This window comes from Sapajus apella, unplaced genomic scaffold (genome assembly GCF_009761245.1).
Source record: "Sapajus apella isolate SASKATOON/1434 unplaced genomic scaffold, GSC_monkey_1.0 scaffold2, whole genome shotgun sequence".
Taxonomy (NCBI): Eukaryota; Metazoa; Chordata; class Mammalia; order Primates; family Cebidae; genus Sapajus; species Sapajus apella.
The window spans coordinates 29,592,477-29,619,640 of record NW_022436942.1 but is presented as its reverse complement, the minus strand read 5'-3'; the positions used below and the strand labels follow the sequence as shown (position 1 = coordinate 29,619,640).

The following is a 27,164-nucleotide window of genomic DNA, read 5'->3' as shown; positions in this document are numbered from 1 at the left end:
GGCTGTGGGGCAGGTAGGAATAGTTAATGAGTACAAAAAAATAAAAAGACCTACTATTTGATAGCACAGTACAGTGATTACAGTCAACAATAACTTAATTGTACATTTCAAAATAACTTTAAGAGTATAACTGTATTGTTTGTAACTCAAAGGACAAATGCTTGAGGGGATAGATTCCCCATTCTCCATGATGTGCTTATGTCACATTGCATTCCTGCATCAAAGCTCATCTCATGTACCCCATAAACATATATATATACATATATATGCATATATATATGTATATATATATACTATGTATCAACAAAAATTAAAACAATTTTTTTAAAAATGCCAGGCACAGTAACTTATGACTGTAAATCCCAGCACTTTGGGAGGCCAATGGGGGTGATTCACTTGAGGCCAGGAGTTCGACCAACATGGTGAAACCCAGCCTCTATTAAAACTACAAAATTAGCTGGGCATGGTGGTACATATCTGTAATCCCAGCTATTGGGAGGCTGACTCAGGAAAATTGCTTGAAGCCAGGAAATGGAGGTTGCAGTGAGCTGAGACTGTGCCACCACACTCCAACCTGGGCAACAAGAGAAAAACTCCATCACACACACACACACACACACACACACACACACACACACACACACTCTGAAAAAAAATTGAAAAAAACAAAGAAGTGAGTCACAAGTGAAGAAACAAAATGGCCCACAAACACGTGATGAAATGTTCATAAAATTAGATATCAAAGGTGCTGGCAAAATTAAACTGCTAAAAATGAAAAATCATAGCCCATATCCTGTGCACACAAGTATCTACAAAAATAGGCTCTCACACACACAGCTGTTGGAATTATATATTTTTATTACTTATTTAGTATAACTTGGAAATATATGATAAAAGCTTAAGAGCGCAATAAACTTTGTTCCCCTCCAAAAAAATTAATAAAATAAAGCATAATAGACACACACAAGGTAGAAATGCAAACAGCGGGAAACATTTCAAAATGAAATGTCTCCCTGTGACTGACCCTTACCCCAGGCAGTTATGCTTAAGTCATTGCGCATTCTTCCAGATAATCTCTATGCACTCTCTTAACAAGAATGGCAGCACACTCTTCTGTGTATGCTTTGTTCTTTCACTAACCAAAATATCTTGGTGCTCTCATGTCTGCAGACAGAGGTCTCATTCTTTTGCATACTCACTGCATAGTTGTGCCAAAATTCATTAGAGCACCAATTGGTCTTCTAATGAAAAACATTATAGCAGTTTCTAGTCTTTTGCAATTACAAACAAAAGAGCAACAAACTTCCTTGTACTAGCATCTATGCAAACCTGTGAGAACAAGAATAAAAGCTGGCATACATTTTCAAAAATTGTAATTATGGTATTCCAAAGAAACTGCATGAATTGCCCTTCCAGCAGAAGTTAATGAGAGCACCTTTCCCTAACTCCTTAAAAAAAGAAAAGAAAAAAAATGGCCCAAATTAAACTTTTCTGATGTTGAAGGATGAAGCTTCCTATTTTAATGTACATTCTTAAGTGAGCATTTCTTTTCTGCAAACTGACCACCCATGATCTTTGCCTATCTTGGTCATTTTTTCACTGATGTTTAAGCGTCTTTATACAGTACTACAAAAAAAATTGTCACAATCCCAATTTCCCTCCTCATTTTTCCTGTCTTTATTTAATTTATGGTACATCTGCTACATTAAAAATGTAATCTTTATGAAATCAATCTGTGAAAATTTATATAATAAGACCCACTTCGAAGACACACCCATTATCTATAAAGACATATAATGTAATCTCTGAAACATGATCTCCACTATCACACTGTCTCAGACTTACAAGATAAGATATGACTGAAAAAGGTTTTTAGAAAATGGAAACAAGCAAAAAATAAAATTTAGAAACCCATGATACTTCCATCACTAAAGATTAGTATTGTTATTTCATTTTGGATTTTAAGCAAATATTCTTAAGAGAAGCTGTCCTATATAATTTTCTTTTTCTCTTTCTTTTTTTTTTTTTGAGACGCAGTCTCACTCTGTCACCAGGCTGGAGTGCAGAGGCACAATCTCGGCTTACTGCAAACTCCACCTCCTGGGTCCAAGTGATTCTCCTGCCTCAGCCTCCCGAGTAGCTGGGACTATAGGCGAGTGCCAACACGCCCAGCTAATTTTTGTAGTTTTGGTAGAGATGCGGTTTTTACCATTTTGGCCAGGATGGGCTCAATCTCTTGACCTCGTGATCTGCCCTCCTTGGTCTCCCAAAGTGCTGGGATTACAGGCATGAGCCACTGCACCTGGCCAAGAAGCTGTCCTATAATTTTCATCTGTTGTATATATGTTATTACAGGTTTTGCTTCAATGTACTTGTAAAATTATAAAAATAATTTGGAAGTTTTCCTTATTTCTGTGTCCTCTGGCATAGTTTAAAGTAGGATTAAAGTAATCTGTTTTCATGGAGATGACCTGGAAACATTTACGGTTGTAGTTCTTTGACAGTTTTCTCCATTTCCTCTATGGTAATTGGTCTACATTTTAGAAATTTCTGCTAGATTGTTTTATTTGGGAAGTTCACATTATCCTAGAGAATCATCATCTCATCCTATGAGTTCAAATTTATTGGCATAGACTTGATCAAAGTATTCACTTGAAGTTCATTTAACTTTTCCTGTATTTGTGGTTATTTCCTCATTTCTGTTTCTGATTTTGTATTTTTGAAGAACATTTCTTTGGCGATTAAACTTGCTGAGGATTCATAGCTGAATTTATCTTTCCAAAAATAAGACAATTCTGCACTCATTGAATATGCTCAGCATATCTTCAATGGGAATTTTGAAACCCAGAAAAATTTCGAGACCATAAATTTGTGCTGTTAATTTTCTAACCAACTCTTATGTAAAAATCAAATAAATGTTCATTGAAAAACACTGAAGGGAAAAATGTTTGACATTAACCAGAAGAAAGTATTCAGTACATCACAGGGACATGGGAGACAAAGCTAGATGAAAGACAGCTCAACAGACTGAGGAGGCAGACTCGATCTCAAATCTAAGAGTAAATGCACCCATCACAACACTGTGTAACGTCCTCCAGAGACTGTACCAGAAAGCAAGCTCCAACCCAGCATAGGTTTTGTTTATTACTGACTGCATTCACAGCACTTAGGATAGTGCCTGTAACGTGGCTGATACTCAAACATTTGTTGAACTAACAATTCTAAAACTTGTGACAAAGTCCCTAAACTCTGTCCTCATCTGTGAAATTCTCCCTGCTTGACACATCAGTAACTACAAATACAAAAACCAACATGTATTTATTCCAGAAACATTTATCAATAATATTTGCATTATATATATATCATCTATAGTCCTCAGCTTGCGAAGGTTTCTTGATCAAGAGTTTAAGTGACTGACCTATATATGTTCACCTTTAAAGAAGCAAGCATCATCTAGATTCAGACACATGAGCCTTTTTTTTTTTGAGACAGGGTCTCACCCTGTTGCTTGGGCTGAAATACAGTGGCAGTCATAGCTCACTGTAACCTTATACTCCTGGGCTCAAGCGATCCTACCATCTTGTTAGGACTACACGTATGCACCAACATGCCTGGCTAATTAAAAAAAAAATTTTGTTTTTAGAGTTTCACTATGTTGTCCAGGCTGGTCTCCAACTCCTCTCCTCAAGTTATCTTTTCACATTGCTTCTGAAAGTGTTGGAATTACAGGCATGAGCCACTACACCTAGCCTTGCCTTTTCCATTATACCAGGTAGCTTCTCAAATGTCTATGTGCCCAGCTCATCTAGGCTTCCTAGACCTCTGTTAGTGAAGCCTGAGATGTTCCCCGAATGGGGACGGTGAGAAAGGCCTTTTTAGTCATTCATTATTGTGGTGACTTAAGTTGGGATGGGAGAGATGGGCATTTAAGTAAAACAGCATGGTTTTGTAAGAAGGTAGTTTCATCTTCAATATATCAATCCTCTCCGTTGTAACAGTCTCTGTGTTTCACAGAGCATTTATTTTCAAGTAACAGTTCTCGGTTTTCTCTCATAAAAACAAGCCATCTTTATTGGAGAAATTTAGAAGCTACAGTTGGTCAAAAGTAGTATTAATGGTGTGTATTTTTCCATATGGCATTTATCTTTGATCTTTGTGTATAGTCTTTTTTCATATAAAAATTTTAAACTTACATGAACACAATAGGGTCTTACAGATGTAATTAGTTAAGATGAGGTTACAGCGGATTAGAGTAGGCCTGAAATTTCAATGACTGGTGTTTTTGTTTGTTTGTTTTGAAACGGAGTCTTGCCCTGTCACCCAGGCTGGAGTGCAGTCGCATGAAATCAGCTCACTGCAAGCTCTGCGCCCACCCGCCCTCGCCCGGATTCAAGCCATTCTCCTGCCTCAGCCTCCTGAGTAGCTGGGATTACAGGCGCATGCCACCAAGCCCAGGTAATTTTTATGTTTTTACTAGAGACAAGGTTTCACCACGTTGACCTGGCTGATCTCAAACTCCTGGCCTTAAGTGATCCACTCTCCTTGACCTCCCAAAGTGCTGGGATTACAGGTGTGAGCCACCGCGCCTGGCCGTACTGGTGTTTTTATAAGAGAAAGAGAGAGGGATACGGAGACACACACAGAGGGAAGAAGGCCATGTGAAGACAGAGGCAGCAATTGGAGTGATGTGCTGCAGGCTAAGGAATGCCAAGGATTCCAAGCAACAACCATCCCTAGGAAGAGGCAAGGAAGGGTGTTTTTCTAGAGCCTTCAGGGGAGCATGGACCTGTTTGATTTTGGACTTAAAGCCTTCAGAACTGTGAACAAATAAATCTCTGTTGGGTTAAGCCACCCAATTAGTGGTACTTTGTTATGGCAGCCCTAAGAACCTAACACATGCATTTTTCAGGATCTTGATATGCATTTCCAATTTGACATGCAATTGCTCCTGCAATATGTTGCCACCAGCCGTGCACAAGAATGCCCACATCTCCATATTGTTAGCAATGTAATATGTGCCAACTTGATAGGCAGAAAAGGTATCTCAGCATTGCATTAATATTTCTTTTTTCCCCTTACCTTTATTAAAATATACTTGACAAAAATTGTACATATTTAAGGTATATAAAGTGATGTTTTCATGTATGTGTACACTGTGAAATAATTGCCACAATCTAATTAACACGTCTATCACCTTACATAATTATGATTTGATTAGTACAGTCTTGTGCTGAATAATGACATTTCAGTCAATGATGGACTGCATATAGATGGCTGTCTCATGAGATAATACTGTGTTTTTACTGTACCTTTTCTATGTTTAGATACACAAATATTTACCATTGTGTTACAATTGCCTACAGTTATCAGTACAGTCACATGTAAAGGTTTGTAGCCTAGGAGCAACAGGCTATATCATATAGCCTGAGTGTGTAGTAGGCTATACTATCTAGGGTTTTGTGTAAGTACACTCTATGATGTTCGCAGGACAAAATCACCTTAGACAATGAACGACTGCATTTTTTTTATTATTAGTGAGATAACACATATTTTTCATGTTTTTATTTGTAATTCTTCACTGAATTGCCTATGCATGTTCATGCCTAGTATTTTACTGAAGAGATGGTCTTTTATTGCTAAGAGTTCTTTGTATGTTGACTTTTGAATCATATTTCTACCATGTTACAAACATTTGCCCAAATTTATCATTTTTCCTTCAATTTTAGTGTTTAAAAAATATGTGTAAGTATTCCTTTACTGTGTAATTGAATAAAACAGTGTATTCCTTTATGATTTCTTTCCTTACTACTATGTTTAGAAAAGCTTTGCCCACCCCATATATATATTAATGTATAAAATATATATAAAGATCTACTCAAATTTTATTTAGTACTTTCTTAATTTATTTTTGTGCCTTTAAAATTTTATTCCATCAAAACTAAAATTGTAATTAAATTTATATTTTTAACTATTTTCCAAATAATTTTTGGATAATTCCTAATATTTTCCTAACAAGTTTTTTATTTAGAAAATTAATATTTTTAAATCTACTTCTAAAAAATAACAGGCAGTTTTAACATCACTTACTGAATAATACATTGCTTTATAAGCCAAAATTTGCAAAGCAATCATTCGTTATTATTTTTAGGGCAAGAGATCTACTGAAATATAATTCACATACCATCCAATTCACCCATTTAAAGTGTACAATTTAATGTTTTTTAGTAGATTGCACAGAGGTATGCAACGATCATCACAATCAATTTTAGAATGTTTTCATCACACCAAAAAGACCCTTGTATCCTTTAGCTGTCATTCCCAATCATTCCATGCCTTCTAGCTTTAGGCAACCACAAATCTACTTTCAGTCTCTATAGATTTCCTTCCTTATTCTGGACATTTCATGTAAATGGATTCATATAACATGGCCACTTTATTGTGGCTGGCTTCCTATACTTACCATATTTTCAAAGTTCATCCATATTGTATTAACATTTCATTGTTTTTACAACCAAGTAATTTTCCATTGCATGGATTAGGATATTTCATTTATCCATTCATCCATTGATGGACGTTTGGTTTGTTTCCACCTTTCAGCTATTATGAATAATGCTGCTATGAAGAGTCATGTTCGAAGTTTCTGCACAGACATGTTTCCATTTCTCTCGGATATTTAACTAGCAAAAAGTTGCCGGGTCATATGGTAACTGTTTAACTTTTTGAGGAACTGTTCCAAAGTGGCTGTATCTTTTTCATTCTTACATTCTTGTATAAGGATTACAATTTATTCATACTTTTGACAACACTTATTATCATTTTTATAGGCCTTCTACTGTATCCACAGTGGTATCTCATTGCGGTTTTGATGTGCATTTCCCTAATGACTAAAAATGTCAAACATTTTTTCATGTGTTCATTGGCCATTTGTATGCCTTCTTTGGAAAAAAAAACTATTCACATCCTTTGCCCACTTTTGAATTGGACTATTTGTCTTATTGTTGAGTTGTAGAACTCTTTATATTTTCTTGGTACTAGACCCTTATCAGATATATTATTTGCAAATATTTTCTTTTATGGTTGTCTTTTCATTTTATTGATGGTGTCCTTTGAAGCATAAAAGTTTCTAATATTAATTAAGTCCATTTTATCTATTTGTCCTTTAATTGCTTATGCTTTTGGTATCATATTCAAGCATTAAAGTTTTAGCACTTACATTTAGGTCTCTGATCCATTATTTTAATGTGCAATCAGAGTTCAACTTCATTCCTTTGCATGTAGATATTCAGTTGTTCTAGCACCACTGGTTGAAAAGCCTGTTCCTTCCCTATTGAATGCTCTTGACGCTCTTGCCAAAAATCTGTCCCCAATGTATAGCTTTCTTCTGGGCTCTCAGTTCTATTCCATAGGTTGGTGGGTCCATCCTTATTCTGTATCACACAGTCCTGAGTACTGTAGCTTTGTTGTATAGGCGTACTTCATTTTACTGCACTTTGCTTTAATGCATTTTGCAGATATTGCATTTTTTTACAAATGGAAGGTTGTGGCAACCCTGAGAACAAGTCCATTGGAACCATTTTTTTTCCCAACAGCAGGTACTCAGTTCATGTCTCTGTGCTACATTTTGGTAATTCTCACAGTACTTCAAACTTTTTCATGATTATTATATCTGCTGTGGTGATCTGTCAGTAATCTTTGATGTTACTATTATCATTGCTTTGGGGATGCCATAAACCATGCCCATATGAGAGCAAAGTTAATAGATGAATGTGTGAGTGTTGTAAGTGCTCCACCAACCGCCTGTTCTCCCATCTCTCTACCTCTCTGGGGGCCTCTCTATTCCTGAAACAAAACAATATTGAAATTAGACCAATTAATATCTCTATAATGGCCTCTAAATGTTCAAGTGAAAGGAAGAGTCATCATCCCTTACTCTATATTAAAAACTAGAAATGATTAAGCTTAGAGAGGAAGACACGTCAAAAGCTAAGACAGGCTGAAAGGTAGGCCACTTCTGCCAGACAGCCAAGTCGGAATGTGGAGAAAAAGCTTCTGCAAAAAATATTCAAAGTGCTACTCTAGTGAACACATGAATGATAAGAAAGTGAAACAGACTTACTGCTAATATGCAGAAAGGTTTAAGGGTCTGCACAGAGGATCAACCAGCCACAAGATTTCTTTAAGCCAAAGCCCAATCCAGAGCAATGCTCTAACTCTCTTTAATTTTATGAAGGCTGACAGAAGTGAGGAAACTACAGAAGAAAAGACTGAAGCTGGCAGAGGTTGGTTCATGAGGTTTAAGAAAAGAAGCCATTTTCATAACATAAAAGTGCAAAATGGGCTGGGAGTGGTGGCTCATGCCTGTAATTTCAGCACTTTGAAGGGAGAGGATGGCAGATTGCTTGAGCAAATTCAAGACTAGCCTTGACAACATGAACAAACCTCACCTCTAAAAAAAATAAACATTGGCCAGACTGTACTTGTAGTCCCAGCTACTTTGGACGCTGAGGCGGAAGGATGACTTGAGCTTGGGGTGGAGGTTGTAGTGAGCTAAGATCACACCACTACACTCCAGCCTGGATGACAGAGCCAGACCTTGTCTCAAAAAGAAAAAAAAAGAGCAAAGTGAAGCAGCATGTGCTCATGTAGAAGCTGCAAGTTATCTAGAAGACACAGCTAAGATAATTCATAAAGATGGCTACACTAAACAACAGATTTTCAACATGGATGAAACGCCCCTCTAGTGGAAGAAGATCTAGGACTTTGATAGCTAGAAAGTCCTGGCTTCAGAGCTTCAAAGAACAGGTTGACTTGTTAGGGGCTAGTGTAGCTGGTGACTTTAAGTTGAAGACAATGCTTATTTACCATTCCAAAAATCCTAGGGCCCTTAAAATTTACGCTAAGTCTACTCTGCCTGTGCTTTAGAAATGAAACAAGAAAGCCTGGATGATAGGACATCAGTTTACAGCATGGTTTACTGAATATTTAAAGCCCACTGTTGAGACCTACTATTCAGAAAAAAAACCTCCTTTCAAAATATTACTGCTCATTGACAGTGCACCTCATCAACAAAGAGTTCTGATGGAGATGTACAAGGAGATTAATGCTGTTTTCGTGCCTGCTAACATGACATCCATTTTGGAGCCTATGGATCAAGGAGTAAGTTTAACTTTCACATCTTATTATTTAAAAAATACACTTTAGGCTGGGTGCAGTGGCTCACACCTAAAATCCCAGCACTTTGGGAGGCTGAGAAGGGTGAAACATTTGAGCTCGGGAGTTCAAGATCAGCCTGGCCAACATACCAAAACCCAATCTCTACTAAAATATAAAAATTAGCCGGGTGTGGTGGCATGCACCTGTAGTCTCAGCTACTCAGGAGGCTGAGGCAGGAGAATCACTTGAACCCAGGAGGTGGAGGGTACAGTGAGCTGAGATTATGCCATTACACTCCAGTCTGGGCGACAGAGTGAGACTCCATCTCAAAAATAAATAAATAAAAATTTAAAAACACTTCATAAAGCTATAGCTACCATCAATAGTAACTCCTCTGATGGGTCTGGGCAAAGTAAATAAAAAAATTTCTGGAAGGAGTTCAACACTTTCATGCCATTATGAACATTAGCAAATCATGAAAGGAGGTTAAAATATCAACATTATAGGAGTTTGGAAGAAGTTGATTCCAACCCTCATGGACGATTTGTGGTGTTAAAGACATCAATGGAGAAAGTAACTGCAGATGTGGTGGAAATAGGAAAGAACCAGAATTAGAAATGGGGTTTGGCCAAGTGCGGTGGCTCAAGCCTGTAATCCCAGCACTTTGGGAGGCCGAGGCGGGTGGATCACGAGGTCAAGAGATCGAGACCATCCTGGTCAACACGGTGAAACCTCGTCTCTACTAAAATACAAAAAATTAGCTGGGCATGGTGGTATGTGCCTGTAATCCCAGCTACTCAGGAGGCTGAGGCAGGAGAATTGCCCGAACCCAGGAGGCGGAGGTTGCAGTGAGCCGAGATCGCGCCATTGCACTCCAGCCTGGGTAACATGAGTGAAACTCCGTCCCAAAAAAAAAAAAGAAATGGGGTTTGGAGGCCGGGCATGGTGGCTCATGCTTGTAATCCTGGCACTTTTGGAGGCCAAGGCAGGCAGATAATTTGAGGTCAGGAGTTTGAGACCAGCCTGACCAACATGATGAAACCCTGTCTCTACTAAAAATACAAAAAAAACCCAAAAATTAGCTGGACGTGGTTGTACATGCCTATAAACTCAGCTACTCTGGAGACTGAGGCAGGAGAATCACTTGAACTCACAGGTGGAGGTTGCAGTAAGCCGAGACTGCACCACTGCACTCCAGCCTGGGCAACAGGGCAAGACTCCTTCTTCGGGAGTGGGGAAGCAGAGCTTGAAGATATTCTACCAGAATTAGAAGTATAGCTTGAATTGCTGTAATCTCATAATGAAATCTGAACAAGTGAGGCTTTATTTGGATGAGCAAAGAAAGTGGTTTCTTGAGATAGACTCCACTTCTGGTGAAGATGCTGTGAACATTGTTGAAATGACAACAGTGAACCTAGGTATTATCTAAACTGAGTTGATAAAGCAGTGGAAGGATTTGAGAGGATTGATTCCAATTTTGAAATAAGTTCTGTGAGTAAAATGCTATTAAATACCATCACATGCAACAAAAGAATATTTTGTGGAAAAGTCAATTGCTGCAGGAAACTTCACTGTCTTAAGCAATTTCCACAGCCACCCCAATCTTCAGCAACTACCACCCTGATTAGTCAGCAGCCATCAACATCAAGGCAAGAACTTCCACCAGCAAAATGATTAAGACTTTCTAGAGGCTCAGATGATCATTAGCATTTTAGGAATAAAACATTTTCAAATTAAGGTATGTACATTTTTAAGACATAATGGTACTGTACATTAATATAGTACAGTGTAAATGTAATTTTTATATGTACTGGGAAACAAAAAAATTTGTGTGACTCTTTTATTGTAATATTGGCTTTACTGAAGTGGTCCGGAACCAAATCTGCAATATCTCCAGCGTATCTCAGGAAATGTGAATCTTTCCATTTTGTTCTCTTTTTTCAAGATGGTTTTGTTTATTATAGTTCTCTTGCATTTCCACATGAATTTTAGAATCAGCTTGTCAATTTATGCAAAAAAAAAAATCCAGCTGGGGTTTTGCTAGAAATTGTAATGAATCTGTAGATCAACTTGAGGAATACTGCTATCTTAACAATATTAGGTCTTCCTATCCATGAACAAAGGATGTCTTTCCATTTATCTAAGTCTTCTGTAATTTCTCTCAGTAGTGCTTTGTAGTCTTCAGGTTATAAGTCTTACACTTTTGTTAAATTTATAAAATTTATTCCAAGGCATTTTATTTTGATGTCATTAGAAATGGAATTGCATTCTGTTTTTTCTTTTCTTTTCTTCTTTTCTTTTTTGTTACCCAGGCTAGCGTCCAGTAGCATGATCACAGCTCACTGCAGCCTTAACTTCCCAGGATCAGGCGATACTCCCAGTTCAGCCACCCAAGTTTCTGGGACTACAGGCACATGTCATGACACTTTTTTTTATTTTAATTTTTTTGTAGAGATGAGGTTTTGCCATGTTGCTTAGGGTGGTCTTGAACCCTTGAGCTAAGCAATCCTCTTGCTTTGGCCTCCAAAAGTGCTAGAATTACAGGTGTGAGTCATCGTACCCAGCCAGAATTGTGTTCTTAATTTCATTTTTGGATTGTTCATTCCTAGTTCATAAAAACATAATTAATTTTTACATACTGATATTGTATCCTCCAACTTTGCTGAATTCATTTATTACCTCTAATAAATTTTAGGGGAGGTCTTTGGGAGTTACTTTATATAAGATCATGTGATTTCTGAAAACAGTTTTATTTCTTCCTTTCCAACCTGGTTGCCTTTTATTTCTTTTTCTTGCTTGACTGCCCTGGCTAGAATTCCCAATACAATGTTGAACAGCGGCAAGAGTGGACATCCTTGTCGTCTTCTTGATCTTAGGAGTAAAGCTTTCAATGTTTCATCATTAAGTATAATATTAGCTGTGGGTTTTTCATAGGTTTCCTTTTTTAGGTTGAGTAGGTTCCCTGCTATGCCTAATTTGTTATTGTTGTCATTTTTTTTTTAAGCATGAAAGGATTGTTGAATTCTGTCAATGTTTTTTCTCCATATATTGCGATACTTATGGTTTTCTTGTCCTTTATGCTAGTAATCTATTACATTGATTTGTTTTACCATGTTGAACCAAACTTGCATTCTTAGAATAAATCCCACTTGATCATGGTGTATAATGACAAACTCTTCCAAAAAAAAACCGATGGGGGAACACTTCTCAACTCATTCTATTACTATGATACCAAAATCAGACATCATAAGTACCAAAAGACATCATAAGAAAAGTACAGACAAATATCCTTTATAAATATAAATGCAAAAATCCTCAACAAAATATTAGCAAACAAAATCCAGGAATCTACAAAAAGAATTAAATATCATGACCAAGTTGGGGGAATAAGAAATGAGAAACAATATGTATAGCATTTTTTTGGGGGGTGATGAAAATATTCTGAAATTAGATAGTGGTGATGGTTAAACAACTCTGTGAATTACTAAAAACTGTGCACACTAAAAGGTCAAAGATTTTATGTGAATTATATCTCAATTTTTTAAAAAGGAAGCTGTATAACCTCTATTTTCTCTTTCTCCTGTCATATTGCCTAGTAAGCAGAAATGATTCAAGTCAGGAAAAACACTGTAAAGGATGGTAAAGCAACAAGATAGTGGGAACCTGGGTATGCTGCAGCATCATGGACAGCCTACAATCTCAGACATTTATGCATGAAACAAAAGAAAACTAGTACCACACTGAGATACCACTTCACATCAGTTAGAATGGTGATCATTAAAAAATCAGGAGACAACAGATGCTGGAGAGGATGTGGAGAAACAGGAATGCTTTTACACTGTTGGTGGGAATGTAAATTAATTCAACCATTGTGGAAGACAGTGTGGCAATTCCTCAAGGATCTAGAAACAGAAATACCATTTGAACCAGCAATCCCATTACTGGGTACATACCCAAAGAATTATAAATCATTCTACTATAAAGACACATGCACACATATGTTTATTGCAGCACTGTTCACAATAGCAAAGACTTGAAACTAACCCAAATGCTCATCAATGATAGACTGGATAAAGAAAATGTTGCACATATACACCATAGAATACTATGTAGCCACAAAAAAGGATGAGTTCATGTCCTTTGCAGGGACATGGATGAAACTGGAAACCATCATTCTCAGCAAACTGACACAAGAACAGAAAACCAAACGCTGCATGTTCTCACTTATAAGTGGGTGTTGAACAATGAGAACACATGGACACAGGGAGGGGAACATCACACATCGGGGCCTGGCGGATGGGGGGCTAGGAGAGGAACCACAGGGGGTGGGGGTATAGGGGAGGGATAGCATTAGGAGAAATACCTAATGTAGATGATCGGGCGATGGATGCAGCAAACCACCACCATGTCAAGTGCATACCTATGTAACAAACCTGCATGATCAGCACATGTACCCCAGAACTTAAAGTATTAAAAAAAAAAAAAAAAAAAAACTAGTATCTGCTTTATTCAAGTCCATGTTAACAAGGTTCCTGTTAAAGTACTCCATTCAATAGCTGATTAATTTAATTATAAAATGCCCTTTTTTATTTCTAGCGACAGATTTTTTTTATGTGTCAATGTCTATGTTTCATATAGCATAAATACTGCAGCTTTCTTTCTTTTTTGATTGGTATTTCTTTTTTCTTTCTCTTTTTCTTGAGACGGAGTCTCATTCTGTTGCCCAGGCTGGAGTGTAATGGCATAATCTCAGCTCACAGTAGCCTCCACCTCCCAGGTTCAAACAATTCTCCTGCCTCAGATTCTCTGAGTAGGTGGGATTACTGGCATGAGCCACCTCACCCAGCTAATTTTTGTATTTTTAGTAGAGACAGGGTTTACCATGTTGGCCAGGCTGGTCTTCAACTCTTGACCTCAAGTGATTCACTCACTATAGCCTCCCAAATTGTTGGTATTACAGGCATGAGCCACCATGCCCAGCCTTTGGTTGATATTTCAATGGTGTATATTTTTACTTTCAACCTTTCTGTGCCCTTATATTCTATGTGGTACTCTTGAAAACAGCATATATCTGAGTTTGATTTTTCCAGTCTGACAATCTCTGTCTTTTAATTGAAGGAGTTAGTCCATTTACATTTAATGTAATTACTTGTATATTCAGGTTTAAATTTAATATATAATTATTTCAAAATTTGTTTTATCTGCCTACACTCCTCTATCTCTCTTCTCTTTCCTTTCTGCATAGTTCCCAACTTGGTTTTTTTTTTTTTTTTTTTTTTTTTGAGAGAGAGAAGGGGTGGGGTTCTTGCAACATTGCCCAGGCAGGTCTCAAACTTCTGAGCTCAAGCAATCCTCCCACCTCAGCCTCTAGAATAGCTGGGACTACAGGGACATGCCACCACACCTAGCTGTCTTCTCTCTTTTGCTGCCTTTTTCGACTCTTTACTTTATATTCTGTCATTTTCCCCACCTGGTTGCCTGGTAGTTAGTTATGTAATTCTATTGTATAAATCATATTATTTTTTATTTTTATATAAATGTAAACATAAAATCAGAGTAATTGTCCCTATACATTGTTGAACCCCAACACACAACTACTAAATCTGAAACTCAGGAGGAGTTTTTGATTCAGTGGGTTGAGGATGAGACTGATAATGTGCATTTCTTTTCCTTTTCGAGATGGGGTCTTGCTCTGTTCCCCAGGCTGGACTGCAGTGGTTGACCTCCTGGGCTCAAGCAAGTATCCTTAGCCTCCTGATTAGTTAGGACTACAGGTGTGTGTCATCATGTCTGGCTAATTTTTTACTTTTAATTTTTGTAGAGATGGGGTCTTGGCTATGTTGCCCAGGCTGGTCTTGAACTCCTGGTCTCAAGCGATCCTCCTGCCTCAGCCTCCCAGAGTATTGGTATTACAGGTGTGAGTCGCCACAGTCAGCCAGAATGTGCATCTCTAACAAGTTCACAGATAATTCTGATGCTGCCAGTCCACTGATCACACTTTGAAAACCACTAGTTTGGAGGAAAAAACAGACTAGCCATAAGCTCAATGAAGAGACACAGTAATCAAAGCAAAAGATAGCATTGAATAAGACAGTGGCAGCCAAATTTATAAAAAATATTAATACCAGAGAATGATGATACAATTAACAGAAACAAAAAATTCCAGAATAGAAGTGGGTTTGGAAGAAATAGTGATGAATTCTGTTACCATTTTCATAATTGAAATAAAGAAAACAAAAAGTAATTAAAATAGGAATTACAAATTCAGCACTCACTATAACAGTATTATTGTCTGGTTTTCAGTTCTTTAGATCTATTTGTAAATTAAATTGCTTGGATCAAGACTATCATAAATACATTTATTACAAATAATAAAATGGATTATATTTCTAGTTTCTAGGATTTAGTTTTCTCCAATAAAATATAACATATGCTGCTGCAATATAGTTAGACTAAAACTAGTAAAACTGGAAATTACATAAGGTTTCAAAGTCCATTTGATCTACTACATCAGTCACATGAAGATGAAGCAAATCTAGATATTTTTTCACATGTGCTTCAGTATAAAGAGACCATTCAGTAACCTAATCTGTTGGATTACACTACTCAAGAAAGCATACATACTTAAAATAAATGTATCTTAGTTTATTTACAAAAGTGGCCACAGAGTAAATAATTTAATAAACACAATGATTTGCAATTATTATCCTGGTTATTTTGAAAAAATAGAAGAGGCTATTACTACCACTCATAAGTACAAATTTTTACACGTTAATTTATTTATGTGTTGTAGATAATACCTAAGGCACAGCATGAGGAATGGTTGGAAACATATGCAATGTTAAAAACTATTCTGTTCAGTATTTTACTGTGAGTAATTATGGTAATTGAAATATAAATATAAATGTACTGCTGATCTAGGAACTAAACTGAATATGGAATTCTGCTAAAGACTGAAAAAAAATTAAACCCAAAGGAAATAAAACTTGACATCTTCATTCATAAATAAATGTGTCAACTCATAAAAAGCTTAATAATGAGGCAAGTTTGTGATCAAATAAATGTATTGTAACCAAATTATAACTAATATGTATTGTAACATCACAAATCTCTTTTGATTTTTAGTTTCTGATTCTTTTTTTATGCATAACGTTTGAGGACCTTACAAATATAATTGAGATCTTCATAAATGACACCCACAAATGGGGGTTAGAGATAGATTATGATAAGTAATCTCAGACAGATAGAGGCTAGCATCCTGCAGATTAGATTGTTTTTGTTTTAGAAATGGGGAGTCTTGCTCTGTCACCCAGGCCTAAGTGCTAAAGCACATACTTAAAATAAATTTAGCTCACTGCAGTCTTGATCTCCTAGGCTCAAGCAATCCTCCCTTCTCAGCCTCCAGAGTAGCTGGGACTACAGATGTACACCACAATGACCAGCCAATTTCCTTTATATTTATTTAAGAGATGGGATCTTACTAAGTTGCACAGGCCTCAACCTCCCAAGTGGCTGGGATTATAGTAAGAGCCACCATACCGGCCCAAATTAGATTGTTTCTAAAGAGACATTCTGACCACACCTTTAAATATCTAATCATAATTGTCACCTACTCAAAAACCTTCCTTGACTTCTGTATTAGCTTCCTATTGCTGCTTTAACACAAACTTAGTGGCTTAAAATGGCACAAATTTATTATCTTACAATTCTGGAACTCAGAAGTCTAGAAGGTATCTTACTGGGCTGAAACCAAGATGACAGGCTGCATTCTGAAAGTTGTTGGGATTCACTCAGGGTAGTTGGCAAAATATTAAGGAAAATATTAGGGAAAGTTATAAGATATAGTCTCAAACCTTTTGGAAGGCCAAAAAGTCTTCATAACTTGTAATAATGGAACTGGCTGAAGGCAGCTGGTTCTTATCTTAAAGCATTATGTCATAGGGTAAAGATTAGGGATAACAGAAGCTTCCCCAGTTAAGTCTGTTTACCCCACATTCATTTGTCTCTACTCTAACTAGCTTGTTTACTCATGTAACCTTTGTGTTGGATGGCCCTCTTAGGGGGAGATCACCACGGAGATTACCCACTAATGGTGTTTGCTCTGGTCCCCAGAACCAAACCTTTTATCATTCGTAAAAACACTCTTTTAACCATGTTAATTATTCACAAGTGTGTTGACTTAGAACCTCTGTCATTAAATCTATACTGAATAAAAGCGAGGAGGAACAGCTAGTGGAGGGTCCTATAGCTGCAATCTTGCTCTGTGGGAAGTGCATGACCCTAGTCCACTCGTTCATTGTAGTGTGTGTTTGAGTGTATTTATTCATCTATTGCGGAGTCAGGGTTTGCAGGACAGACCCCCGCCAAGTGCTGATCAACATCTCAGGTGATGACTCCGATGTAATCATCATCATCACAGAAGGCCTGGCGAAAAATCAGTTTTCTTGCCTTTTACCACTTCCTTGGAGAAAGAGTCTACATGCTTTTTTTGGCTCATGGCCTGCGTCTGTATTCAAAGCTAGCAATGGCTGGTTGGATCTTTCTCACATTCCATGACTGAGACCTTCTGCCTGTGTCTTCTACTTTAAGTACCTTGTATTTACTGAGATTTTCTGGATAATTAAGGATAATCTCCCTATTTTAATATCAACTGATTGGCAACCTTAACTCCATCTTTAATTTCTCTTTGCTATGTGACATAAGACAATTATAGTTTTTGAGGGTTAGGATGTGGATGTTGTTGAGGGGAGACATTATTCTGCCTACCATGGCTTCCCAGTGTCTAGCAAACCCATCCTGGCTGTCTGGGTCTTCTACACTGTGGGCCCCAATTTACTCTCCTGCCTTATCCCCAAGACCTCACTCTATCTGCCCTGTGTTCCAGGCACACCAGTCCCTCTGCAGATCCTCCAACACACCCTACATTCACACAGCTCATAGCTTTGTTTCTTGCACTTTATCTTCTTTGATTCTCTCTTTGTTCCACCCCACCTTTCCTCACCACCAAGATGAAACTCTGTTCCATCCTCACTCATAGCAAATGCTTCTTTCTCCATGAAGCTTTCCCTGTCTTTCCCTCTGGATGTTCATATCATAATGTTTGTACCTCTCTCTAGAACTTGATGTTCTGCCTTGTTTGATTGTTATTTGTGTTCTTAACTACTCTGCTAAGTAATAATTTCCTTGACAACAGACTCATGGATTCATCCTCATTTTTAATGTATGTTAGCCATATGCAAAACTGAACTGTTGATTTTCATCCACACGCCTTCAAACCTACTGTTCCTTTATTTTCCCCATTACTAAAAGCACCTCCATTCACCCAGTTGTGCTTGACACAAACTTTGGAGCCATCTTCAACTCCTCTTTCCCTCATTCCCCATATCCAATTCATCAGTAAATTTTACCAATGCTACTTACTGATCTAAGCCAACACCTTCTTTTGCCTGTCCTACTGGACTTTCTGTTTCCAGTCTTACCTCTGCACCTCTCACTCTGCACAAGTCAACATACATGCATGTGCACATATACACATACACATAAATTTTACTTTCAACTCAGCAGCGACAGGGATCATTTGCATTTTTTAAGTCTCAGTCTGATGATATTTCAGCCCTGCTCAATGTCACATAGCTTCCCATCATGCTTGGAATAAAATCCAAAGTCCCTATCATGGTCTTTAAGACCCTAACCTCATTTCCCACCATCCACCTTGTTCACTGTGGTCCAACCTCACTTTCGCCCTCACAGTTCCTCACACAGACACTTGTCTCAGGGCTTTTGCATTTGCTGTTTCCTCGGCTGGGGGACACTCTGTCTCCAGACAGCCACATGATTCATTACTTACATCCTTTCTACCTCTGCTCATCCCCTCATATTCTTTGGGTCTCTGTGCAAATGACACTTTATCCAAGCAGCCTTCCCTGGCCACTATGTCCAAAAGAAGAGCCCTTCACTTATTTCTGTCACTGTCCATACTCTTACCCTGCCTGAATTTTCTTTATCCACCTATCATTACATGACATGACATTATAAATTTATTTGCCTGTTACTTCCCAGCAGAATACAAGTTCCATGAGTGCAGACACTCTGTTTTGATCTTATTCTAGTCTCAGCACCTGGATGCACACATAGCTCAGGATAGGCACTTAATGAATATTCATTAAATGAACAAATTCATCTTTGTATGCCCTCTTGTTTCTTGCCCAGTTCTTTGATCATTATAATAGATGCTGAAAAAAGGATTTCCTAAATAGAATTTTATGTACATATCAAATATTATATAACATAACCTCCAAAGGAAAAATAACCACGAAAAGCCACTTTTTCAAGAGAAATAAAGGTTACAAAGAAGTCATTACAATTCTGCTTGGCCTTTTATCATGTAGTTCTGATATGATGGATGTCTCTAGAGCACAAAATGTATCAAACTGAATGTTCCAGGAAGGAGTTCAGAAACAACTCCAGGCAGGCCACACTGCCTCTACAGACAGTGCACTGGGACAGGGTACACGAGTGGATGTGGACAGTGCCAAGGTAACTGCGAGCCATGATGCCCTGTAGTTAGGTACATACAGCTTCAGCAGATATACTTAAAGCCTAAAGCCTAAAGCCTTGTTCAGTCCTAAGTTTTTCTTCTCCTTAATGCATTTCTCTCACTTTCCGACTAGTGGTTTCTTAGAAGGAGCCTTTTTATCTTTTGTTTCTAGGTTTTTATTATTAGAGGAAGGGAAAAAAACTCAAAATAAAAATAAACACATAGGCCAGGCGTGGTGGCTCACGCCTGTATCCCCAACACTTTGGGAGGTTGGGACAGGCAGATCACTTGAGGTCAGAAGTTCAAAAACAGCCTGGCCAACATGGTGACACCCTGTCGCTACTAAAAATACAAAAATTAGCTGGGCGTGGTAGCACATGCCTGTAATCTGAGCTACTTGGGTGGCTGACACAGGGGAATCACTTGAACCCAGGAAGTGGAAGTTGCAATGAGCTGAGATTGTGCCACTGCACTCCAGAACAGAGAGAGGTTTCATCTCAAAATAAATAAATAAATAACCACATTATCTCTAATCACCCACTCTCTATTATCTCAAAAACAAGAGGGCAGTTTTAAAAATTCATCTTTTCTTGTCATCCAATGTATATAATTATGCAAATGCACATGTCTGGAATTAAGTTTATTTCATTTAAACTAATTAGTTTAAACTAATCTTTACACAATAATTCTAAATGACTTTTCCTTCAGAATTTCCTTGAGTCCCTCTCTTTATATACCAGCTCCCTAAATGCAGTATCACCAACAGTATCTTTTAACCTGAAAACACAAATGTTAATCATAGTGAATCCTTTTTGGTTCTCAGGTTGTGTTTACTGCATAGCAGATGAGAACATTTTCTAAGACAGTGGTTTTTGAATCTTGTCTTCATATTAGAATCATTGCAGAACTTTTAAAAAAACACCAGGCCAGGCGCGGTGGCTCACGCCTATAATCTCAACACTTTGGGAGGCTGAGGCAGGTGGATCATGAGGTCAAGAGATCGGAACCATCCTGGTCAACATGGTGAAACTCTGTCTCTACTAAAAATACAAAAATTAGCTGGGCATGGTGGCACATGCCTGTAGTCCCAGCTACTCGGGAGGCTGAGGCAGAAGAAATGCTTGAACCCAGGAGGCAGAGGTTGCGGTGAGCCGAGATCACACCATTGCACTCCAGCCTGGGTAACAAGAGCGAAACTCTGTCTCAAAAAAAAAAAAGAAAAAAAAAAAACCCACCAATGCCCAGGCCCCACCCACGACCAAATCAGAATCTTGGAGGGTTGGACCCAGCAATAAGAACTTCTTTTTAAAGTTCCCCTGGTGACTCTAATGTACAGCCATAGGTGAGGACCAAAGCTCCTAGCAGATACAACTGTGAGTCACAAAAAGATAGTGCGGTGACAGGAATAGTAGCAAGAGGAAGCTGACCCCAAATTTAGATTTTGTTATGGTTAATCCACAGGGATCATCTCCCTGTGCTAATTTGTTGGCTTGAATAATCTGTTACAAGACTGGATATACTGATTGCTTTAGACAATAAGGATATGATTCAAAAGATAAATAAATTTAGTAGGAACTCAAGGTATTTTAAGGAAATTATTAGTCAAAGATCAAATTTACTCACAGTACTGTATCTTCTTTAGCAGTTTATGGCTTAAGAAATTCTGTATTTGCAATGTATTCTTTCCCTCTCCTGCCTCTTACTGTAATTAATGCTGCAAACTCAAGGGAGAGGAAAAAGTCCTTACTCTATTTTTGTAAGAAGTGATTTCCTAAGTGGTTTCTTGTGTTGGTGGGTCATGAAGAAAAGGTTGAAGGTGGTTGGGATTCAAGATACTGTTGGGAATCTAGACATTCTACAAAGAAACAGAGAGGAAACCTAGGCTTTCAATAAAAAGGTAAAATAAAGCAAAAAAAAAAAAAAAAAAAAAAAGATCTAGGCAGCCAAGATGCAACAAGAATGGGGAATGGACAATGGATATTGTCTAATTGCAGGGACACTGTGGAAACATTCTGCTTATGTACGTGAGTCTGGCATAATATTTTTATTACATTAAATTTTTCCATCACACTGCTTATAAGAATTTCCAAATTGAGCATTATTTGGTCAAAAATAGAAAGGTGATGCTAAAGAACAAGCTTATAGTCTATAAATGCTACAACATAATTATAATCTGGGTAAAGAGATATAATTTGGTTTGGCTGAGAAAACCTTGACTAAATTGATAGTATGTTGTCCATGACTTCTGTAACATCATAAATATATCGTTCTCCAGTTCTGTCAGTTCCTGAATACTTTGCTTTATAAAATGTATTTTGTTCAGGTACTTTTTCAAAACAACTGTTGCCAAGATCTGAACTGGTACTGAAAAAAAACATGATTATTTTCAGGAGAGAGAGAGAAAGAAAAGAGAGAGGAGAAATCTTAGTATGCATCAAGCATTGTAATTGCTTCAAAGTAATTTAAAAAATCAATGTCCCAATGATTTCAATTTACTTTTTCTGCCAAATCCTTTTTCAAACTGCCTGAAAATTGTGAAGCAGTCTTTTTGTAATTATAATTTGTCAATGTTTTGATATTAGCCATTTACTGATATGTGTGCATGTGTGCATATCTATTTATATATATAGATATGAAATTAGTGCTTAAACCACTATATTAAAATAATTAGCAATGTTTCTCCAACTATAACAACTTCTAAATGATGAACTAACACACAATTTCTAAATCATTACTACCGGTTGGTACCTATCTTTGACATTATTGACTTAATTCTAAAAAACAACAAAGTGATGTTTCTAAAACCCTGAGATTTCTTTTTAAATTCCTGAGCATTAAGAGGATCAACTTACAACATCTGTCTTTGAGACGTTATCACCTCTTCAAGATCTCTAACGTTATACTCTAAATTCTATATCCTTAGTCCTATAGTAACTGCTTATGTATTATCGATATTTTTAAGGTAAATGAATATTCATTTGTCAACAGGAGCATTTTTTTTTTTCTGAGAGGAGTCATCCATACTTTTAAAAATAATGTTTTAAAATTTTCTTAAATTCAAGAATTTACTGTTCAGGAGGTACGATCACAAGTTTTATTGCAGAGTGATGGTAAGCTTGTTCTAAATACTATTATAATATTAATATAGAATTTTTTCTGTTGGATTAATACAAATATATCTTGTTAGAGTTAACAGGAAGTTTTCCTGTGTACACAAGATTAATTCCCTTCTGGACTGGTTTTCTGCTTGATCCCTCAAAAAAATGAAAAATGTCAGTAACTTTTTAAAAGACACATACCTTTACTTTGATAGTTAAGCAACAAGGAGAGTAAAAAACATCAAGGGAAGAAAAAAAGAGAACCAGAACCAGGTGCACTACAAAGCTCAATTAGTTCACAGGCTAAGGACACTGCTTTTTATAAGTTGTTTTTCTCCATTGGGAACAGTTTTCTGAGACTTCCTCTCCCTGCTCTCCATCCCGGGAGTCCTAACCAGGTTTTATCTTTTTTTTTTTTTTTTCCCCTTTTTCTTTTTGCTTGCTTTCCAGACCAAAAGAAGTTGTCAGAGAAGTCATATTAAGTACATTTCACTGAAGGTTTTCTATTTTCAGTAAGTTTTACTGTTCTCCAGGCGATTTCTGACTGTCCCTAAACACAAAGGGACACTAGGCTCCCTGGAGACTCTTTTGAGAATCTATTTCATGAAAACTAGGAGCCCTCTGTACTTCCCAAAATGGACCCGCAACATTTCACATTTGATTCCAGGTCGTTTGTGAAGCCACAAAAGCTTATCTTTGAACCCCAAGTTAAAAATGTCTGTGTAGAGCGAAAAGCTAAGGAACTCTCTCTCACAACTTTAGAGGGTCCCCTCGACCTTTCAAGGAAGGTCATTCCAGCCGAGTTCCAGATGCGACCAGCTGAAGCTCTCGGACCTTGACCGTGTGCTGGAGTGGGTGGATCCCCGCTAACCACTGGCTTAAAATGCAGGAAAAGTTAACTTTCTGGGCTCCTTGCACTTCCCCAAACCCGGTCTGGTAAGCGCAGGACCCGGACTGGGTCGAGGCCTCAAAACCTGACACCAGGCAACACAGGTGTTAAAATGAGCCTCTGGGTGCCACTGGTCGCCGCGCGTAAACGCACCTGAAAGAGCAGAGCCCTGAGGCTCCTTGATGTATTAATTCCTGGTTTGAGCACAGCCTGCGCAACCTGGTCACCTCCTAGCAATGCGAGCACACGCCGAACCCTCCGCGCGCGGGGTCTAACACCGACGCTGCCCCCAAACCTCCCTCGCGGGGAGCCCCTGGGTGCGCGGGGCGTCCTTACCTTGGGGTTGGTCAGGAGCTGGTGCTCGTCGCTGTGCAGCAGCGCCCTGGAGTTGGACTCGGAGTTGTTCACGTAGACCTGGACGCAGGGGTACTGCGAGGTGCCCCTGCAGTCGGCGCCACAGGTGAAGGTGCACTCGAACACCTCGCCGATCTGCTGAACCGACAGCACCGTGCAGTTGGCCGCCGTGGCTTGCAGATTCTGCAGCGCGGGACTGAGCCAGCAGAAGCCGAAGATGAAGAGCGACACGACGCCGGAGATGATGAGAAACAAGCCGAGCCGGATGCTCTTGTCCTCGGCTTCCGTGTACTCGTAAGCCACCCGGAGCTTCGCCATCGCCCCCCACTCTCCGCGGCTGGCGCGCTCCCCCCGCCCCCTCCCGCCCCCGGCGCCGAGCCCGACTGCCTCGGGCGGGAGGAGCCGCAGCCGCCACCGCCGCCGCCGCGCGACAGCAGGGGAGTGGGCGGCGAGGGGGAGCGCGCGAGAACAAAGGGGCCGAGGCCGGCGACGCCCCCGGCGGCGGCAGCGCTCCCCCACCCCCCAGCCGCCGCCTGGGCCCCGCGGTGCAGCCGCTGCTTCAGAGCCTCCTGCACCCTCGGGCGCGGGGAGCGCACGGACCGCTCCACCTTCCAGCGCCCCCTGCCAGCCTCCGCCCCCGCACTCTCCCCGCCTCCCCCACCCCGCCTCCTCTCGTCGGGTGTCTCTCTGTCTCCATCGCCCGCTGGCCGCTTCTCCGCGGACTCGCCAGGCAGCTGCCCCAAGGGTAGGAGTGCCTGAGTTGGGGCGAGCCCGGGGGCTCCCCCGTGCAGGAGGAGACTCCGCCCCGCCCCGCCCGCCGCCGACCCGGGCCCTCCCGCCCCGCCCCGCCCCGCCCCGCCCCGCCCCGCCCCGCCCCGCTCAGCTCCGCCTCCCCCGGGGGCGTCTCCTGTGGGCGAGGGGCTGGCGGGCACAGGCCACAGCTGCGGCTTGCAGTCGGAATCTTCGCTCAATTTCCTTAAAGGGACGTCCGAGATGAAAGATTAAGATCAATATAGCTTAACCGGAGTGAGAGTTAAAAAAATAATAATAATCAGAGGGAGGGTGGAGTTCAAATGGAGCGGCGGGAATCTTGAACTCCAAACGGGGACTGGTCACCTGCAGGGAGAGCGGCCAGGCTCCGGGCGCACCCCGGGAAGCGGACGTGGCTGGCGGTGTGGGAGGACACGGGCCTCCGCGGCCGGGCAGATCCAGGTGAAAGCCCTGGGCTAGCAGCGTGCGCTGGGAGGCCCTCGGGGACGACCCAACCGTTCCCACGCCGCGGGCTGGTTGGCGCGTGGCGGTGCCGGAGGCGTGACCCAGCTGCGCCCACGCAGCCGGCGCAGCAGCTAGAGCGAGCGCAGTAACCGTACGGCCCCCGGGCCCCGGCCTTCTAACTGTCTAGGCGCAGACCCGCGCCCCCTGGCCCTACTCTGGCCGGAAGGGCTGCGGGATTGGATTTAAACAGGCTGAGTCAGGTGGAGTTTGCTGTGGAGGCAACGTGCGTGGGGGCAGGAGGCTGGACCAAGGAAACTTGCTGCCTAGGTCCTCGATAGCCCTTGTGGCAACTTAGGTCTCCGGCAGCCCGCTCGACTCCAACTTGATTTGCCCCCATGGCTGGGGCTAAGTAGAGACCAAAGGAAAGAGGTGGAGAGACTTGGAGCCTGGGAAGAAATACTTTTCCCATCAAAACAGTGCCCTTGCGTCGGAGCTCCCAAGAACAGAATCGTTTCTGTCCTTTCCCTCGTTAGGAGTCTTGCCACCCCTGACCCACGCCAGGATTTATGTAGATGAGCTTTCCAGGAGCGCTGTTCAAGGTGGCAGCAGCGTGCAGACCCACTTTGGGACAGGTACTTTTTCTAGACCTGCGTCCTGCTCTTAATTCTTGCCGCTGCTCCCTCCACTCCCAGTTACGCCAACTGCTTCAGCCTCTATTTCGCCACCTTTTTTAAAGTTAGAATTACCTTTTCCCAAACCACACTTTTACATAAAATCAAACTGGAGAACGATTTATATCTACATTTCGAAGAATAAAATCAGAATATTCACTTCCTTGCAAACTATACATGTACATAAACCTTTTTTTGGTTTGTAAGTCTCAAATGAATAAACTCTTAATTATGTTCCTGATGAATACGGAAACGGAATCATGGAATTCTTGACTTCTCTTTCCTAATCTTCAAATGTTACTTAACTGGTATTGAGTACCTTTCGACTGCAGTTCTGATACGTTATTTTGAGGCACTACATTATGACAGGTAACAAGTATTTCTAAGCAATGGGCAAATTAATTACAGGAAGATCCTAAGTGTCTTTTCCTCGATAAATTAAGAAGATGTAGGGTTTGAAAAACTTCCTAATTATGAAGATGCTTTGTTCTTTGGTGTCTTTCAAGTTTTGAGAGAGTAGATTTTTTAAATTTAAACGTAGGAATTCTTTGTTAGCATAAAGACACCCGTAAGTGATTACATTTCCTTAAAAGGAAAAGTGTGTTTACTGGTTGAAATAGCATAACCCAAAATCACAAATCTTCTCTCTGAATCTTTTTCCTATTACAGGAAAAATAAAAAATATAGAAAAAAATATTTTTTCTATTGTTTTAATCTTTTCCAAGAAAGCTAAAGCCATGTCTAAGATCTGAGGCAATGATGAACAAATAACAAGATCCAATTACTGTAGCTCAGTATCGTGAAGAACTGAAACTTGAGGCAGAATTAATCCCTTAATGCACAGCAGTTGGGGGACCACCAATAATTTAATGAATATGATTCATTTTTCATTGATTCCACAGCTCAAAGTGTTCTGTGAGTGGCAACCTCTGCCTCAAAATTGAAGTACAGTGGTGTGAGTCTAGGGAACAAAATCAGAAAATTCTACCTCATTTTAACTGAAATTCTTAGTTTTAAAATCCGTTTTATTTCTGCATCTAGTAAATTTCTTTCCTGGCAATTATTCTTAAAGTATTTGAAGAAACTTGTGTCTTCTGTTCTTTAGACATTTTTCTCCTGTCTCCCATTTTTAACTTGTTTTCTCCGAACACATTATCTTCACATGTTTATTGAAAGTCAAACATACCAAGACTTCACAAATTAAATCAATTTCTGTTTTATTCTTTAGGAAACACTGGAGACGTTTA

The 27,164-nt window shown here is 39.6% G+C and overlaps 1 protein-coding gene across 1 annotated transcript in view; it reads right to left on the bottom strand.

Annotated features, from left to right (window-relative positions):
- KCNMB4 (potassium calcium-activated channel subfamily M regulatory beta subunit 4) overlaps window positions 1-24,864 on the bottom strand; it is a 76,410-nt gene extending 51,546 nt beyond the window's left edge. The window contains exon 1 of the mRNA XM_032295664.1: window positions 24,014-24,864. Coding sequence (XP_032151555.1) covers window positions 24,014-24,349 — 336 coding nt within the window. The 5' untranslated portion in view covers window positions 24,350-24,864. The remainder of the gene's footprint in view (window positions 1-24,013) is intronic.
- Between the last annotated feature and the right edge of the window lie 2,300 nt (window positions 24,865-27,164).